The 19,252-nt window shown below is 52.3% G+C and overlaps 1 protein-coding gene across 7 annotated transcripts in view; it reads right to left on the bottom strand.

The window, feature by feature from the left end:
- IQSEC3 (IQ motif and Sec7 domain ArfGEF 3) overlaps positions 1–19,252 on the bottom strand; it is a 104,493-nt gene that overhangs the window by 5,104 nt on the left and 80,137 nt on the right. For all 7 annotated transcript variants that reach the window (XM_078450185.2, XM_078450183.2, XM_078450186.2 and 4 more), the window contains 7 exons: positions 14,394–14,516; positions 13,772–13,938; positions 8,480–8,619; positions 7,226–7,351; positions 5,164–5,263; positions 4,826–4,987; positions 1,897–1,989 (listed from right to left, as the gene is read on the bottom strand). In XM_078450185.2, the coding sequence (XP_078306311.1) occupies positions 1,897–1,989; positions 4,826–4,987; positions 5,164–5,263; positions 7,226–7,351; positions 8,480–8,619; positions 13,772–13,938; positions 14,394–14,516 (911 nt within the window). The remainder of the gene's footprint in view (positions 1–1,896; positions 1,990–4,825; positions 4,988–5,163; positions 5,264–7,225; positions 7,352–8,479; positions 8,620–13,771; positions 13,939–14,393; positions 14,517–19,252) is intronic.

Raw genomic sequence — 19,252 nt, forward strand, 5'->3', positions numbered from 1 at the left:
CTGCTGTGTGTTTGTGGGCACTGCACTAATCTGCCTCTTTCAGCCACAGGCACCTTGAGGGAGGGGCCGTGTTCCTTTTGTGTTTCTACCCCTGCTACTTGGCTGAGTGGTGGGGATTCAATGAGCGGGGACCTGTAGAACACTCACCACAGGGCCTGGCATGCTTAGCTTAAGCTTAGCTGATGATGGCTGTGTAACTGCTGCTGGGGCATTCTGACTGGGCCAGCACAGCACCGGGGACCCTGCAGATCTCTAGGGACATCGTGGTAGCTTTTTTTGGCTCAGTAGCTCCTGGATCCCACCCCTGCCCCCAGCAGGCCACCTAGAGCCCCTCTGTTGGAGCCCCTGTGACTTCTCAACACAGTGTGCATGTGTGTGTGTGTGTGTGTGTGTGTGCGCTCACGCATGAGCAAGTTCCCTTGCTGTGCTCATCGCCCTGCTTTCTGTAGCACAGAGGGAGCTCTGCCGTTATTTGGAACCTAGGAGAACCCCACTGGGGAGGTGACTGATGGACCAGGCCATGGAGACATGCATCCTGGTCTGATTGGGGGGGTGCAGCTTCCAGAAGAGGCATGCTGGGATGCAGAGTGGGGTGGGGTGTCAAGTGCTTAATCACAACTGAAGTTTGGCTCTGGAGTTTCAACAGCTGTGCAAACAAGCAGCGACTCGTATACTGTGACCTTACAGACATGAAGGGGCCGGCTGAAAAATCAGGCAGGGTGGAGAATTATGACTGCATGATGGCAGGTCAAACCCATACACAGAAGATGATATCAGAGTGAGAATCTCCATGCAGCTAAAACAGCCCCAGGTCTTGTCTGGAAAATGAATCTCATCTCCTAGCTGAGTGACCAGTGCTGTGATGCTGTCTGTCCTGGCATCACGGTGTCATGGCTGTAATTGAGGGTTGGGGACCAGCCTGAAACCCACCGGAGTGTCTCAGCTCAAGCTAATGTCTTGCTGGAACCCTGGTCTTCAAGTGCTTAGCAGGGGACACACAGCAGGCACCCAATAAATGTTGGTTAAATGAAAGAACAAATGGCTGAATTAATTAATTAGTGAACAGTTCTGATGGTTTGCTGGGGGTTTGTTGGGATGGGAGTTAATTCTCACACCATCTCTCCCTCTAATTTTTATTTGGGACTGCAGAGTGGGGGTGGAGGTAACTCTTCCCATGCCCCCTGTGGGTGGGGGTAAAGGTGAGGGGCAAGAGGTAGAAAGTAGGAAGATGTCCATGGAAGAAATAAGGCAGGTCTAGAAAACGTGGCCAAAGGTGGTAAAAAAAAAAATCTGAGGCTGGCTTGATGTGTCTGGAGTGCATAAGTCAATTTGAAGAAACCATTTGGGAAGTTAGGTTTGGAGGTTTATCTGGGTTTGGGGGCAGGCTGACTGTGGCCTGGGAGAGGAAAGCACTCGTGGCTCCTTAGGGAAAGGACTGGACGGGCAGATCAAGATTTCCAGACCCTCCTGGCCACCCTCCTTACCGGGCTCATGCTGCTTCTCTTTACTACACCTGTCACCCCCTCCAGTGAACCGGAGTCCCCAGACAGCCTGGGTGTGGGTGGGAGGGGGTGGGTAGGAGGCTCCCTGACTGGGGTTAGGGCTGTCTTGGCCTGACTCCTCCAGGAAGAATGGTTGTTTTTCACAGGGACCCAGGGCCTCAGGGCAGCATGTAAATCGACACATTCCTCTCACGCCTTCCTTCTCACTCACACCACTAAGGCCCATGAGATTAAGCCTGGAGCTCCTAGCAGAAAGAAATGGCCATGGGAACAAGTACTTTCCTCACCCCAATTCCCCAGGAACCCCAGGCCGGGGGCAGAGGGTGGCCCCCGTGCAGGCCCAGGGCCATTGTAGGCCTGGGGCCTGGGACAACGGAGCAGAACCAGGGCTCACCTGTAGGCGATCCGTGCTTGGACTGTGGGTCCACCTGTGCCCCGCTGGACTTGAAGGACAGCGTCTTTGCTCCCTGCTGCTTCTCCAGCTCCCCTGCAGGACAGAGAGGCCCGTGAACAGAGAGGAACCCAGCCTCAAGCACAGTGAGGTGGAAGAGGAATGAGGAGAGAACAAGAAGAGGGGGGCTCCCTGACATGCTACAAAGTGTGGTCTGAGTCTGGCACCCCACTTCACAGCTAGAGCCTCGGTTTCTCCATCTCTGTGTGGGGGGAAGCTATTAGCTGCTTGAATGTCAGAGGCAAAAGAGAGGGCGGTGGGCTGCTTGGGTCTGAATCCTGGTTCTGGGGCTTCCTACCTGTGTGGCTTTGGACAATTTACTTAACCTCTCCATGCCTTACCGGAGGGGACAGCGGTGCCCACTTCAAAGTGCTGTTAAGAGGATTACGTGAGGAAATACATCAAAGCCCTTTAGAACAAGGCCTGGCTGGAGGCAGGTGCTCAATAAATATTAGCTTTTATTATAGCAGAAACAAATTACTTGGACCAGTGGACCTCGGTGATGGCTGGTGACAGCCAGCCTGCCCACCTTGTGCCCAGCAGGACAGACCTTCCTCAGGGTTTCCAGAGCTCTCCCAGGGAGGAGATTCCCCACCGAGGGTATCGGTGGGGTGCAGTCCGTGTGGCCAGGGCATCTGTCTTGACCACAACCTTGACTCCTCTCCCTAGACTGTCAACCTGTTCCTTCTCGTTCTCTCGGCGGTGTTAGAGAAGCGCCAGTTACCATCCTCAGAGGTTTGACGATTATTAAATCACTCCTTCAGTGTCTCTTTTCCAGGAGACATAACTCAAGTTCCTTTGATTAAGGCCGCTCTCCTGGGTCCCATTTTCTGTCTCTCTAGTTGTCAGGAAGCCAGGGACACTGGACTGCACACTCCAAACCAGAACAGTTTGTCCTGACTGCTTGAAGTACACCACCAGTCAATACTTGATACTTCTCCTGAATGGGGGGTCATCCCTCCCTGGAAAAGGGCTGTCTTGGCTTTGGAGAAATTAGCATCGTAATTATAAGCACAGAGTCTGAGGACCTTGGTGCGAATCTTGCTTTGTCATGACTGTGTGAACTTGGACAGCTTCCTTAAGCTCTGTTAGACTCTCCTTATTTGTAAAATGAGGACAATCCTACCTGCCTCACGGAAAATTGTGGCAGGGATTAAACAATATGATAGGTCTGGCATTAAGCCCAGTACCGGGCATGTAACGCATGGTAGCTATTACTGTTTTCATTTTCTTTTCTACTTCCTTCCCTCCCTGCCTCCCTCACCAGTACTTCATCTTTTCTCAGCTGTTACTTCCAGCCAGACGTGAGGCTCTCTCTCTGCTCCCCTGCCCTCTAGACAGCAGGAGATGATATTCACTCTTGATATACTGCTTCTGGCAATGTCTACTCCTTTGTACTTTGGAAGGGACAGGGATGCCGCTCCCGGGTTGATGGGGGAAAAGGGATCTCTTCCAGCAAGCATGGGGCCCATTGGTGTGCTATGCCTCCCCAGGGCTGTGCAGAGCCATCTGTAACATTTTGACAGTGACAGCAGTGACATTTGAGGGTGTGTCCTTGAGCATGTTCAAGATCAACAGCCAAGGTGGCATCTCTGAGCATCCAGTCCAGCCGTTGAAGAGTCTGTCTGTTATCCTGCTGAGCTCGCGGTTGCCCCCAGAGCGCAGACAAGGGAATGTACACCCCTACCACCCAAGCAGTTACCGAGTTGTACGGTCTGGTCTGGTGGGTTTTTGTTTCAACCGGATTTAGCGGTTTCCTGACGATCTTATACACGGCACGTCTTCTGTCGTTCTCAGAGGAGAAACTACATGAGCCTCAGAATCAGACTCAAACGCAAGTGCCACCTTCTCCACTTCTAATACGCACGCCCTTCTAATACGCACATCCCTCAGTGGCCCTGGGTCTCGTCTGTGAACTGCGGACAAGCACCTACCTTGCGACCTCACTGTGAATGCTGTAGGCAAACTGCCTGGCACGTAGTAGGTGTTCCAAAAACGCTGATTAAAAAGCACTGCCCTGTCATGTTGGTCCCCTGCTCCCAAAACTCCCACTGCCTTTCCTATTGCCTAATGCGTTTATATTAATTTAGAACCACTTTCCAACAGAGTGACCGTATAAGGCAGACCTGAAGTCTGTCTGTACTTTCTGGTTTAGTTTCTGAATCCATTCTTACTAAACTTCCCGATAAAGGCGATCTATGCTTAAGCAGCAAAAGCCTGCAAGTGGGCACAGCTTGCAGGCCACTGCCACTCTTTTCCTAAACCACAAAGTAACTGGCAAACCACCCGGACCTACAAAGACCCCTCATAGTTTCTACAATGCCTGAATTGGAACAATCAAGAATCAAGGCATTCCTTAGGGGGAAAAAAAGACAACTCCTAGGTGAGGGATAGTCAGAAAACCAGGCTGGACTCTTCAAAAAGACCATCTCATGAAAAAACAAAGTCGGGGGGACTATGATTCTAGATTAAAAGAGATTAAGGAAAATGACACAACCAGATGTAATGCGTGAATGTGACTGGATCCAGGGGGAGGGGCTGTACAAGGCAGTTCGGTGGGAAGAGAAGCGCCTGGGTCGCCAGGCCTTTTGGGTTTGCCTCCTTGCCTTGGTCGGCTGGCTTGGATGTGTTGCTCAAACACCACAGAGTCCCCTGTTCCAAGGGGCACCCCCACAGCCCCACCGGAGCATGTGCACCTCGCTTTAACTGTGATGGTGCAGTGGGGCCGGGGTGGCCTCGGGATGGCAGGAGCGTCCTCGGCTCACCCCACACTCGCTCCACAGTGGGGCGAGGAGTCAGACTTGTGCCGCAAGCAGCCTGTGTTCCCCGCTGACCCTGAGCCCGCCCGCCCACCCGGCCATCGCGTCCTTACACTCTATCCGGATCTGCTCCAGCTCTGTCACCTCAGCGATGGATTCCTTCAGGTCCTCCACAAACTTCTGCATCTCGTCTGAGCCCAGGGCACAGAAATGCAGCACCTGCTTCTTCTCAGAGCCCGAAAGCGGGGTCACCAGGGTGATGCCATGAGAGTAATCTGGAAAGCAGACCCCAGGCCCCCACGGCCATGAGCAGCAGTGAGTGAGGCAGGAGCCGGCCCAGTGTGGAGAGTTGGACGGGGCTTTTGGGGTGCTTACCCCCTTCCCCCTCCCTGCAGCCTCCAACTTCTCCCCAATACCCTTGGCCACATCTCCGGGGCCGAGGGAGACTCACATTCATTCTCAAAGAGGTGGAACCCCATGCCCAGCAGGCCCACTGACTTGCAGAACGTGTATGTGGAGGAGCTCTTCTTCTTCGGGCAAAGTTTGAGAATCTGTTCAAGAGAGGGAGAGAGACATGCACTGAGTGTGTACACACATGTGTGCACACTCAGGCCCACGAGCACACAGGGACACAGGTGAGCACACACCCAAAAAGAAACATGAACACACGTGCACGCTTATATACTTAGGGTACATTCACACGTTGACATCCACGCATACGTACACACACACACACACACACACACACACATATAACAGGTATATAAATACACATACCGTATCACAATATGGGGTTTCTTGTATTGCATAAAAGCCCTCAGTGGCTGTTCCCACTGCACTTAGAAGTGCACATTGCCCGCCTCTCCCCATCTGGTCCCTGCCTCACTCTGGCTTCATGCTCAAGCCCTGCTGTCATCCTTTCCGTGGCCTGAATAGGGCCAGCTTGGTCCTGCTGCAGGCCCTTTGCACATGCTATCCCCATTCCGCACCTCTCCCTGCGGCTCTCTGCATGGCTGGATTGCTCTCATTACTTAGATCTGAACTCAGATGCCGCCTGCTTAGAGATCTCCTTGAGCAGCCCATGGAACAAACAAAAACAAACCAAACCACATTGGCCCTAACCCCAGCCCCTCCTTCCTCCCTATCCCGTCATTGGGTTTCATGTCTTCACACCACCTTTTTCCCAATTTGATACTATCTGGTTTATTTGTTTCCTTCATTATTTCCTATCTCCCTCCCCAACTAAAATGGAAACTTAGCCAGTTGCTCAGTACTTAAACACTTCTTCAGCACCTTCTCCCAGCTGGGCCCTGGAGGCACAGGAGCACAGAAGCCAGAGAGAGCTGTGCCCCCAGAGTGCCTAACAGAGCTGCGGAGCAAGACCGGTCAGGGGGTAAACCAATGGATTGATCCATAAAGCATAATAAGCAGAAGAAAACCAAAGTGAAGGAATAAATAAGGTAATTCCAGAAACTGACAAGTGTTAAAGAGAATGAAATAGGGAAGGAATAGAAGGTAACTGGGCAGGCTACCTTTTGAGGTGCACAGGGAGGGCCTCTGGGAGGAGGTGATGTTTGAATTGAGACCTGAATGAAGACAGGGAGGTGGCTGGGCAAAGTCTGGCAGGGTGGTGGCAAGAACAAAGGTCTGAGATGGAAGGAGCCTGGCCCTTGGGACTCAGCTCTGGAGACCAAGGTGCCAGCGCAGGCAAGCTGTGGAGTGGAGGGCGGGGAGGGGAGGTCAGAGATCCAGGAGGCCTCCAAGTGGGGGGTGCGGGCTTCCTTTGCCTGGCATGGGAAACATGGCAGATATGAGGCCCGATTTGTACTCTGGAAGGATCACTCTGCTGCTCTGTGCAAGGTGGAGCTCAGGGGTGGATGGTTAGATGTGGGATAATTTTAGAGATAGTGCCACCATGACTCATGGATAGAGAGGATGTGGGAGACGAGGGAAAGACAGAGACCCGATGGTGTTCACTGCTGTTTCCCAGCACTTACAAAAATGCCCGGTACATAGTTGACCCTCATTAAATATTGTGGAATGGATACCTATTCCAAAGAACAAAGAATGAGTACGCCACAGACATGCACACACACATGTGCACACACACACACATGCACGCATCCCCTGGGCCCCAGGCAGCACAGGCCCCGCTCAGGCCCACCATCCCCCACTGGCTGTGGGACGAGAAGCACACCCCTGTCCTGTCCCGCCCCAGGTTTCCTGTACTGTGGGAGAGGCTCATGATCTGTGATCTGGTTCATTCCCACCATGACTGTGGAACCATAAACAAATCACTTGACCTCTCTGAGCCTCAGCTTCATAACTTACAAAGTAGCCCTATGTGGCTAAGCAACCTCACCCCCCATGATGGGACAGTGTCGTGCAAGAGGAATCAGCCCCTGACTGTGGCATTCTGAGTGAAGTCTCTGAGGCCTTCCCCGCCCCTCTCTGGGGTCAGGGCTAAGGCTGAGCTGGGCAGCAGGTGGCCCCGGCCTGGCCCGTGTACTCACCACCAGCAGGTCGTTGAAGAGGAACACCTCCCTCTGATGTGCGGCCTGCTTCTGCAGCTTGTTGACATCTGTCACCTCAAAGAGCCGGCTGCAGCAGACCAGGCGGCGGTGGGGCACCGACAGCACCTTCGGTGGAGGCAGGAACTTAGGGGAGGAGCCCTGGAGCTCACAGTCCTCCCCACCCCATAGCACCCACTTTCTGGGAAAGCAGATGGAGGCCAAGGTTTCTACTGCAAGGCCTGAACTTGACCCTAACCGTCCTCTCTCCTCACCGGGGCTCTTTCCCTCGTCATGCTTCTTGGGGAGCAAGGCTTGGGGAGAAGCGTTCATTACACTGGAGTAAGTGAGATGAAGGCACGGGGAATGGAAATTGAAAAGAGCTTCCAGATTGGTCAAATCTGGTTGCTGTCAACCCCCATGACCCAGGCTGCAGCCTGCAAAGTGGCCCCTTTGTCCCTTTCTCTACCGCACACCCAAATGCAAGTGTGCAAGAGGGAGGGGACTGCAGGGATACCTCAGATCTGCTGTGTGTAAAACAATCTACTGCAGACCTCGGCAAGAAAGGCTCGGGGCAGAAAAGGGCCATCCCTGCAGAGAGGAGCTCAGTGTAGAGCTCAGACGACATCCTCAGACTGCTTCTTAGGCCAGCAATTTAGGGAGGAGAAACTGGAGACAAATACCAGAACCCACTCTGCATGCTTTCAGTTTATGGCATGAAGAGTCTCTGCTGACATATGAATAGTAAACTACAGAGAATCATTGCCAACATGGACCATATTGCCTGCGACACAGGTCACAACTAAGGGGCACACCAGTGGCTTACCACAGTCTAGAGCCTACTTCAGCCTCTTTCCTGTCTTCTATTCAGTAGGATCATCCAGGAAAGCCCAGTATCCATCTCATCCTAAGTCTCCCCATCTGGCCATCCAGATGCTTCAACCCTAGACCACTGGGCAGCCTTTCCCAACATCTCACCTCAGCCTCTCTGCTGCCGTAGCTGGTAGCACTGAGGAAGTGAGGTAAGGGAAAACGGAGGGTGCAGTGTATGGCACAGAGTAAGGACTCAATTACTATGAAGTGAGCAAATAATGGAAAAGTGTTCCTGAAAGGGAAGGAGGAGATTGGGAGATGTCAGCTGGTCTTGAGACAAAGGCAGGTGCGAGATGGCGGGGGGGGGGGGGGGGGGGCGCCTGGCAGCCATGGGAGAGGAAGTGGCTCCCACGGGGTGAGTGCTGTTCTGTGGTGGGCACTTACCGTCTTCATACCCACAATGGACTTCTCCACCTTGGTGACATACGTGACATGGTCCTCATTGGACTTGAGCTCCTTCTGCTGTATCCTTTCATAGATGCCCACCACCAGCTCCCTGGGGATGTCAGCACCGTCATCCACACCTACCAACATGGCAAGGGAAGGGGAGGCGAGGGAGGCAGAGGATGGAGGTGTCAGAGGCCTGCAGCCAGAGAGGGGAAGCCCCCACCAGGCTGATGTTCTGCAGGGGTGGCCTTGATTTTGCCCTGCCACTGTTGCAAAACCTTCAGTGACTGGCTTCCCAGCCCCACTGAATTAAGGACAGACTCCTTAGCCAGGCACCAGAACTACTACAATATGGTCCCAACACACTTTTGCAGTCTCATCTCCTGCTGTTCCATAACCAGAACATCCACTCTCACCTCCCTGGTCTCTTTCCTCATCCTCAAATACAGCCTCCATGTTCCCACTCAGGGCCTCACTTCTGTAGTTCTTCTTGTGCTCTGTGTATTTGTCTACCCCCACCCCACTCCCTGTCCCCCATGAGAACAACTTGAAGGCTGATATTGTCTTTTTTTTAAAGTTTTTAAAAAAAATCTATTTTGAGAAAGGGAGAATCTCAAGCAGGCTCTACACTGACAGCGCAGACCCCAACATGGGGCTTGAACTCATGAACGATGAGACCATGACCTGAGCCAAAACCAAGAGTCGCATGCTTAACTGACAGAACAACCCAGGTGCCGAGCTGATGTTCTGTCTTATTCTCTCTTGGATCTCCTCCCTCTCACACCTAATCCCCGCCCCTGATTAGTTGTTAACTAAGAATGTGTGACAAGATTCTTCCCTCACTGGGAGTGTGGGGAGGTGGTGGTGGTTACATGTTAGGTGAAGAGGAGCCAGACAGCCCCCTGTAGAAATGCAGGTAAGGACACTCTACTCCCATCTCCTACTTCATAGTAATAAAACTCCAGGAACAAAAAATACTAGCAGGAAATATACTGACTTGGAAACAAATTCTTTGGGAGGTAGAAAGAGAAGCCATAAAAAATTTCTTCATTCTACCTTTCCTAAATCTTTTTTTAATGACTATATGCTTCTCTTATAAGACAGAAACATTCAAAATAAAGCAACTTTGGCAAGTGTCCTCAAAGGAGATTTCCTACCTAGTGAGATGACATTATACCTTCTATGAGCAACTCTTTGTATCAACCCCGTTTCTTCCACATCTGATCTTGGTTCTTCAAGTCAGGCAAATTAGCCCATGCAGCACCCCTGGGGGCCTAAAAGACATCAGGCTGGGGGCAAGAAAGAGCAGGGACCAGGACTGAACACACAGAGGCTCCCAGCCGGAATGGCAGGTTGCACACCTGTGCTCCTTCTGAATATTCTGGTCAAAGGGAATTTTTTAAAGAGGCATATACACACAAAGAGAAAGAGAATGGGGGAAGAAACAAGGGCACCATATGACCTGGAAAGTGGATGCATGAACAATCCTGAGAAAGTGGAAATTGAAGCCGGCTGAGAAGTTACAAGCTATTCAGCACACCACAGAACCACCAAAGGGTTCTGGAATGGGTGGCAACAGGAATCCCACTTTTAGTGGAGGTCAGGCTGGAAACAGGAAAATAGGTTGATAATAAGTCTAAAAAGGATTTAGATCTCCCTGTCCCTTCCTCTGCTTCAGCAGCGGACTGAAGGTCAGTCCTCTGGAAGAGGTGAACCAGGAACTCTGGGGTGGGGGCACCCAAGCCCAGTCCAAGGTGGGAGTCTGTGCTGAAAACTGGAGCATGGAGTTAATGTCTATGTATTAAGAGACCCTCTCAATCCTTCTTACCCAAAAGATCTTAGACTATTGGCAGCCAGACTCGTACCCTCTGGTCAACAGATCGGACATTTCTCTTCTGGGGAATCAACCAGCACAAGAGAAAAATCTGAAGATACTGCAGTAAGGGTGTCCCAATGAAACAGCTCAGTTTAATCACCGTATGAAAAGGCCCACCACTCAGAACCCCCCACCCATACTCACAGCGTTTTTAATCAGCCTTTTAGCTCACTCTTAAATATTTGATAACAATCAAGTTTCATCAAATATATATGGAAAGTCTACAACACAAGAGAGAAAGAAGTATGGGAAAAACAGAAAAAGGAAGCCAGAAGAAATAGAGGCAAGTAGGGAGTAACCAAAACAAACAGATACCATCAGAGATATATGAGAAGATAGTTGCATCTACAAAACAAGACTAAAATGCTATAAAAGGGGAATATTTACAGAAGAAAAGAGTTATTAAAAATGAAAACTATGACAGCAGAAATGAAAAAATTTGTAGGAAACTCGCAAGATAAAGCCAAGGGACATCTTCAAGAAAGTCCAACCAGAAGACGAATATGGAAAATAGAAAACTGTAAAAATTAGAACATCAAACCAGAAGATCTAACATCTGAATAACATGAGTTCCAGAAAGACAGTACAGAGAAGATGATATCTGCACCCTCATGTTCACTGTAGCATTACTTGTAACAGCCAAGAGATGGAAGAAACCTATGTGTGTATTGAGAGATGATGGATAAAGAAGGTGTGTGTGTGTGTGTGTGTGTGTGTGTGTGTGTGTGTGTGTGTATAATGGAATATTAGTCATAAAAGAGAATGAAATCTTGCCATTTATAACAACATGGATGGAGCTAGAGGGTACTATGCTAAGTGAAACAACTCAGAAAGAAAAACACAGTATGATTTCACTTATATGTGGAATCTAAATGCAAAACAAATGGACAAAACAAAATAGAAACAGACTCATAAATACAGAGAACAAACTGTTGGTTGCCGGAGGGGAGGCAGGTTGGGGGTGGGCAAAATAAATGAAGGGGATTAAGAGGTACAAGCTTCCAATTATAAAATAAATTGAGTCATGGGGATATAATAATGTACAGCACAGGAAATACAGTCAATAATACCGTAATAACTTTGTATGGTGACAGATGGTAACCAGACTTATCATGGGGACCATTTCCCAATGTATAAAAATATCAAATCTCTATGACATACACCTGAAACTAATAGGACATCAATTATACTTCAATTTAAAAAAGAACCATAATGAGGCGAAACATCAGGAAAATTTAGAAGACAAAGGAGAAAGAGAAGAGCCTGTACATTTTCAGAGAGAGAGAGAGAGAGAGAGAGAGAAATAATATGCAAAAGGTGAGGAATTGGAATGGCAGAGTAGCACTGTCCATTAAAAGACAATGGAGCAATGCCTTCAAAATTTTGAGTTCAGTGTTTCCAATCTGGAATTCTATGCCCAGCCAAACTCCCAATCAAGAGTGAAGGTAGAAAACAAATATCCAGACACACAAGTTCTCAAAAATTTGCGGCCAATGTACCTTTCGTATGGAAGAAAACTAAAAATGAGCCAGCTATGAAATCTAGGATACGGGAACCAAACACAGGAACAAGACAAAAGAGGTGCCCAGATGATGGTGGAGGGAATCCCAGGTGACTGCATGCAGCTGGCCCAGCCACCTGTCGAGATAGGAGCAGAGACTAGAGGCTCTTGGGAGAGAGACCTCAAGAAGAATACCTCTCCGTGTTCCACATGCAGAGAGGAACTTGACACTTAGGTTGGGGAGTTTGGAGATAAATCAGTGGCAGGTATGTAGACAGTTGAGCAAATGGGAAAAGAACACAAGTATTCACTCCATGGAAAGGAGAAATAGAAAGGGTTTGTAATCATGCTATACTTCAAGACTCAGCTTTGAACTGTGTTTACCTAGTCTTTAATACCATAAACACTGACGTCACAAAAAGAATGCTACAGCTGTAAGAAGATCATGGGGATTCAGGGTAGTTTTAGTGGGGGTGGGTTGGGGAAGGTGGATCAAAGAGGGCTAATGCTCATGTTCTATGAAATTGCTATGGTCTGAATGTCTGTGTTTCCCTTCCCCCTTTCATATGCTGAAATCCTAGCTCCCAAAACTGATAGTATTAGGAGGTGGGGCCTTTAGAAACCAAGTTATAAAGGTGGAGTCCCCGTGAATGGGGTCAGTGCCATGTAAAAAGGACCTCACAGAGCCCACTCCTTCCACCAGGCGAGTGCACTGTGAGAAAGCCCCAGCCGGAACCAGGAAGCGGGCTCTCACCAGACACCAAATCTGCCAGAACCTTCATCTTGGGCTTCCTGGCCTCCAGAACTGTGAGAAACACATGTCTGTTTATAAGCTACCCAGCCAGTAGTATTTTGTTATAGCAACCCGAACGGATTAAGATATAAATTAATAGATAATGCTTAACATTTTTAAAAATGAACAAGTAGCAGTGTATAAAAGAAAACAAAGTATAGATACTATTTCATCCCATCTATATGAAATTCAAGAGCTACACAACTAGTCAATGGGGACGGAAGGTCAGGAGCCTTGGCATTCTGACAGGGGCACTGACTGGGCCGGGACATGAGAGGATGTTCTGGGGCCAGGGGAATGATCTGGAACGAGAGCCGGCTGTGATCACACATGCATATGAACATAAACTTCATCATGCTTTCAGATTTGTACACCTTACGGTTTGCTTTCATAGCAATTTAAAAAAAGGAATAAGAACAAAAAAAAAAAAAAAAGGAAGAAGAAGCACGTGGTTTCGCGATATAGAAGAAACACGATAAATGGCAAAAAGAACGTTGAGAGTGGCAGAAGAGTGGCGACGGGCAGGGACTAATTTTTTTTTTTGTAGCAAGCCGTGTAGAATGATTTGACTTTATTAAATGATGTGCATGTATAGCTTTGATTCCTTAAGTGCTAAAGAAGAAAAAAAGCCAGTGAGTTGAGTACACATCACATCCTGCCAGTTTAGCTCTGATCCCTGCTAGGTGGTGCACTATGTCATTTAGAGAAGGACTTGGCTGCTGGGTGCCATGAAATTATCTGCAAGGCTGATGTCCATGGACCCAAGACCTAAAAGCCTCCGTCTGTCGTGCGGTGGGAAGGGCTGGCACACATAGGCGCCAGCTGTGTGGCCGGGGCCTAGAAGTCAACCAATGGAGGACGTTCCACGGAGGGCAAGGGGCATTGCCCAGGGGCCCTTGCTGGTTGATGTAGGGCAGTGGCCATGACTCCTGGAAACTCCCCCAATGCCTGGCATGCAAGCAACTTTTCCAGATGGCTGTGTGTGACTGGGACCACAGAGCAGTGTCCAGTGCCCCTGGCTGCTAGGGTGACAATCTACAGTCAGCTCAGACACAGAATTCACGCTGAACAGAACGGAGCCTGAGCAGCAGCCTCGGCCCTCCTCCCCATCCTCCTTACCTCTCAGGTTTCGGATAAAGTCCTCTAGCATCATCTTCCGGTCGGGCTTGATGTTGGGGCTGTACATGTCGGTGTTGAGGAGGATGATGGCAAAGGCGAGGATGAAGATGGTGTCGGGGTTGTGGAACTGCTGCACCACCTCGGGGTTGCACATGCAGTAGCGCTGGCTGCGGTGGGGACACAAGCGGGGTGCTGAGGCCCTTCTTCCCCTTCCCTGGGCTCCAGAAGTGGGGAGTCGTTGGGGGGACAGATGCCACTTCTCTGAGGGCATCGGGTCCCTGTAGCCTGGCCCTCTTCCCCACTGAGGGGACAGGGCCAGTGTCACACAGCCATGGAGCCCGTCACCACACCTAGATGCTCACCAAAGACTTGCTGGTCCATGGGGATGGGTGGGATGCACCCTGTCTACCTGGAGGGCCCCGGCGCTGCTCTAAGCCTAGAGAGCTCAAGGGCTCCTGTCCCTTTTCTTTCCTTCCCTCCTCTGCAGCCAGCCCCCCACCCTTCCCGCCCCACCAGGAGGGCTTCTCCCAGCCCCAGATGGACCCCCCAGCATCTCTGGTGCCCCACATCCCAGGCGTGTGTTTTGAGGGCTGTGTGAGGGAAGCGGGGATGGGGGTCCTACCTGAAGGCCTCTATGAGTCGCTCTACCTTCTGGGCTTCCCCCTGCACGCGGATGTGGGCCTGGAACTTCCGCAGGGCCTCGTCCAGCTCCATGCTGGAGAAGTCCATCTCGTCCACCACACAGCTGAGGGCAGGTCGGGAGGGGGGGTTCTTGAGGAGAGGTCAGCCCCTAATCCTCTCTCAGCTGGAGGCAGCTGAGGAGTAGGGTGCAAGGTGTAGCCCCCTTTCCCACTGGACCGCCAGGATTCTCCCTCTGGTAACCTAAGAGGACCCTCCCTTACACCATCTTTCCTCCAGCACAAGAGCCCTGGGAGGCAGATGGCTGACTGCTGTCTCCATAGCTAAGAGCCGGAGACCCAGAGAGGCCAGGGGGGCTATCCAGAGCCACACAGCCAGAAGGAGGCTGATCTTCTAGCTCCCAGCTCGTCTCCTCTCAGCCTCAGAGGGTCTCAGAGTCAGGCAAAGGTTTGAAATAGGAGTAAATGCAATTTACTTATCTGCTCCTGTCCTGTTAGGAGCCTAGTTTCTCTGCCCATTTGGGCTTCCAGGTGACGGACCCCTCCTCCCGTACCACCCCTCGGGGTCTGCCTCAGGCCAGATGGGAAAGGAGTGAGCTCATCCTAAGGTCCCTTGCAGCCAAGGAGCCCTGAGCTCTCAGGGAAGCTGTGGCCTCTGAAGAGTAAATGACAAATCAGCCTAATGTGGGAGGGGAACAGTGTGACAAACACGGCCGGGTTCTGAGCCTGGGCCTACCACTGAATTTTTTGTGTCTTTTGGTGAAGACTCATCTTTTAGAGCCTTGGTTTCTTTTTCTGAGGAGGAAAGAGGTCAGAGTCCTGCTCCCCAAGGGCCCTTCTACCTCTGAAATGCCACCTCTATCTAGCCCTGGAGAGTTTGCATCTGAATGTCTCCCTGCAGTGCCTGGGGAAATGGAGGTGGGGACGTGAGGCAGTGTCATTCCTCCCAGGGCCCCTCCTGTCCTCCTGCTGCCTTGCCCTCCTTTGGGGTGGCCTGTCCCCAGGGCCATGAGCAGCGGGCAGGGATCCAGGTCTGGCCAAGCAGCAGCCCTGATGTGCCTGAGAACTGCAGACACTCCCACGTGCCACCAGGCTCCCAGAGATGACTTCCCCCCTTTCTGCACCCGTGCTGTGGTCCAGCCTCCTCTTTCCTGGTCGTTTCATACCCAGCTCCACAATGCCTACTGGGGTCAGCAGCCCCTCTGCTTCCACAGCCCCGGCCGCCACCGCCACAGGGTCACGGCCTGGTCACTGCCTGCCTTCCTGCCCAAAAAGGCGAGGCGAGCTCCGGGCTCGAGCCCAATGTGTGGCTTGGTGCCCAGCATACCGGGGGACTTGGAACATTTGCCCAGTGACCGTGTGAGCAGAGGGACGAGCCCTAAGCAGGACCCACTTCCTCCATGATGCCAGTGCCTGTGCAAGGCCCACCACCTAGGAGACTCAGAGATCCTGACTCAACCCTGGCTCTGGTGTCAGTTTTTAGAAGGAAGCAATGGGAGACAGCCACACAACAGTGGTCAGGGGCCTGGTGGTCCCTTTCAGGGGGGAACAGGAGGAGAGAGCATCACTGAGACTTCTAGAAAGGGGAGGCTAGGAGCCTCCCTCTCGGCTCCCACAGGGGAGATGGCCATCTTCAGGCTGGGAGCCCATCCTCCTCATAGTCAAGCCCAGCCTCCTCTCAGACTTGTCTGCCTGGATAGTGAGAGGGAGGGTGGCACTGGGGGGCCGAGGCAAGAATGTGGCTCAAGTATGACAAGTGGCAATGTCAGCGTCTGGGTGTTTGAGACAGAAACTGGTGGTAGCAGCCCCCGGCTCCAGCCTGGGGAGAGGCTACTCTGATTTCTCAGCAGTTCTTGTCGTCCTCCCTGAGCACTCCCAGGCTGGCAAGTGAACCTCAGGAGCAGCAAGCATCATGGGGCCCACACCCATGTATCCCCTAGCCCAGCACAGCCAGGAGTTATGAATCGTGCATGACCGACCCAGACAGTGAGGCCATCAGAGGAGGTGAACCAGTGTGGTCCTGCAGCAAGGGGACCGGAGCTAGAGCCGGGGAAGCAAGGATAGGGAGGGAGGAGACAGACATAGAGGCAGTGAGAGACACAGAGGATACAGAGTCAGGTCAGAAAGACCAAGAGAACAGGGACAGAGAGAGAAGGCAAGAGAGACAGAAAAGGAAAGGCAAGGAGGCAAAGAGGAGAGAGAAAGACCCACAAAATGGGGGAGACGGAGACAGAGAACAAGAGACAAACAGAGACGAGGGGAGAGACAGAGACAGAGAGAGGAGAGAGAGGTGGAAAAGGACAGGAGATGGGTGTGGAGGACAGTACAACAGACTGGACAGGGGTGGGTGTTGCTGGGCATGGAGCAGAGGGGCCCCACCCACTCATCCTGGCCCCCGCCTAACTCGTCAAGGCCCAGGGGGAGGGCAGTGGGCCCCAGGCTGGCCAAGCCTGGAGGACCCCAGGATGGCCCCCAGCCCCCCAGCCTGGCGTCCAGCTGCTGCCCAGGACTCGCCCCATCAGCCTGTCCACCGCACCCCTACCTGGCCTCCATATCCCTCAGAGTCTCTGTCCTGTGCCCCCTGCCCCAGTGCTCCAAGGGCGGACCGCCTGAAGCTCCTTTGGCGGTGGGGGCCGCCAAAGGAGGCAGAGGAGCAGTTGGGAGAAAGTAGGATCTGCTCAGCCAAGCACGATGGCCTAGTTTCCAGGCCTTCGCTCAGGTGACACGCAGCCCGCACGCGCGTTCGCTCGCTGGCTCGCTCGGGGCTGCGGCTAAAAGCTCCAGGAATGAGCCCAGAGCCTGAGACTCAGCCAGGTGGAAACGCCAGCGCACAGGGCCGGGGCGGGAGGGGGGGGGCGGGAAGGACTTCATGGGAGGATGCCTGGGCCATGGGGCTGAAAGTCTACATCTCAAAGACCCCGTGTGAGAGTTGCGAAGTGGCTTGTTAAAATGCAGCTCCCTGAGCCCCACCCCAGATCTACCCACTCGAATATGTAGAGGCGGAGCCTGGGAATCCGCATTCTTCACAAGCTCTCCAGGTGTTTCTTAAGAACTGAAAGCTAGTAGCTGAGCTGAGTGCAAGGGAAGGAGGCGGGTCCAGCCCAGGTGGAGCCTTTGCAAAGTGAGTCCAGCAACTCACAGGCCACCAGGGCAGCAGCTCAGGGGCACTCGTGCGTCCCTGTCAGGCTCTCAGAGGCTGCTTCTGCAGAGCGGTGAGGGAGGAAAAACGTGGAGACGGATGCCGCGCCCCCTCCACACACACGTGGACACACACATGTATTCCCGCCTTACTCCGTGCAGTTGCCAGCTTGGGGCATCAGTGTTCAATGCGGGCAGTGTCCTGGGGCTCTCAGATCCTGGGGAACAAATCTGAATGTGTTCTGCAAAACCCACAGACAGGAGGGAAAGAGCTGTGTTGAGTGACGGCAGGGCACTACTGTCTCCAAGGAAACAAATGCCTTCCTCTCTGTAGAGTTGGGCTTTGGGCCAGGTGACCTCTCAGGACTGCCCCCGCTCTCTGAGAAGGGCCCAGAAGCAGAACAGACAGAGGGCTCCCGGACAGCAGGCGGCCACAGCGCCATTTCTGGCTGGCTTTGGAATAGAGCTGGCAATGACCGATGACCGACTGCTTCTCTCCCTCCTCCCAGCGAACCACTGTATACCTTCCTGGTGGGGCCTGTGGTCTGGGCTGAGGCTGTGCTCTCTCCTGACAGGCCTGTCCCGGCAGCCCCTCACCTCAGGGGCCTCTGCCATCCTACAATCATCCACAACTCTTTTGCTCCTCCACTCAGCCTGATTCTCTTTTCTCTCCCGAGGTACAAGCCCAGGCTGCACCGTGACCCAGTCCCTGCTCCTCTTCTCTCACTCTTTCCCACGGCTTCTCTTATTATTATTTTTTTAATGTGTATTTTATTTTTGAGACAAAGAGAGACAGAGTGCGAGTGGGGGAGGGGCAGAGAGAGAGGGAGACACAGAATCTGAAGCAGGCTCCAGGCTCTGAGCTGCCAGCACAGAGCCTGACGCGGGGCTCCAACCCACAGACCGTGAGATCATGACCTGAGCCTAAGTCAGGCGCTCAATCGACTGAGCCATCCAGGCTCCGCCCCCCTCCCCTCGCCGCCCCCCCCCCCCCAACCCACGGCTTCTCCTATTTTGTTGTGTCTACCAGTATGTAAAATCTCCTCTTCCCCATCCTTCTTTGCCACCCTGCAATTGTGGTGAGGAGCAGATTGTTTGACAGTTTTCCAAATCCACCCTGTGGCCTCTACCCAGGACAGCCAAGGACATCAGTCCCTCTTTGATCATTTTTAAGGTGAAAAACATCACATGTTTCTGGGTGGTCTTTTCTGGTGTATAATCTCCCCATTTTGCAGAAGGCGAAACTGAGACCACAAAGGGGCTTGCGCCAGGCTTCCTGCTCTTGTGAGGCCTCTTCCCCCAGGGGTCGTCTCCACTTCAACGGGGGTCCAACACTAGCGGGGGAAGCGCCCTCTGTGCTCATGTTACTGAGGATTGTCACTAAGTGCACCCTGACTTCATCTTCTCTCTCCATCCTGTGCGATATTAACCATTATCCTGTTATTTTGTATTACATGTGAAGAAACCAGCTCACAAAAGAGCTGCTCCTGCAGGGGGAGCTGCACACATCACATGCCTTGCTGGCATCTCCTGGGCCAGGCAAGCCTGCCTCCTTCCCCATCTAGTGTTGATGCCCTGGGGGCAGCTGTCTTACCCTGATGCCTGGCTGGAGCCAGTGAGGGGCCAAGGGGAGGGACAACTGGGCACCATCATGGTCACAGTCACGTGCTGGGAGTCACTTCACTATTGGCAGTCAGCACAGAAG

The sequence above is a fragment of the Panthera onca genome, chromosome B4, assembly GCF_046562875.1.
Source record: "Panthera onca isolate mPanOnc1 chromosome B4, mPanOnc1 haplotype 2, whole genome shotgun sequence".
In the NCBI taxonomy this organism is placed as follows: Eukaryota; Metazoa; Chordata; class Mammalia; order Carnivora; family Felidae; genus Panthera; species Panthera onca.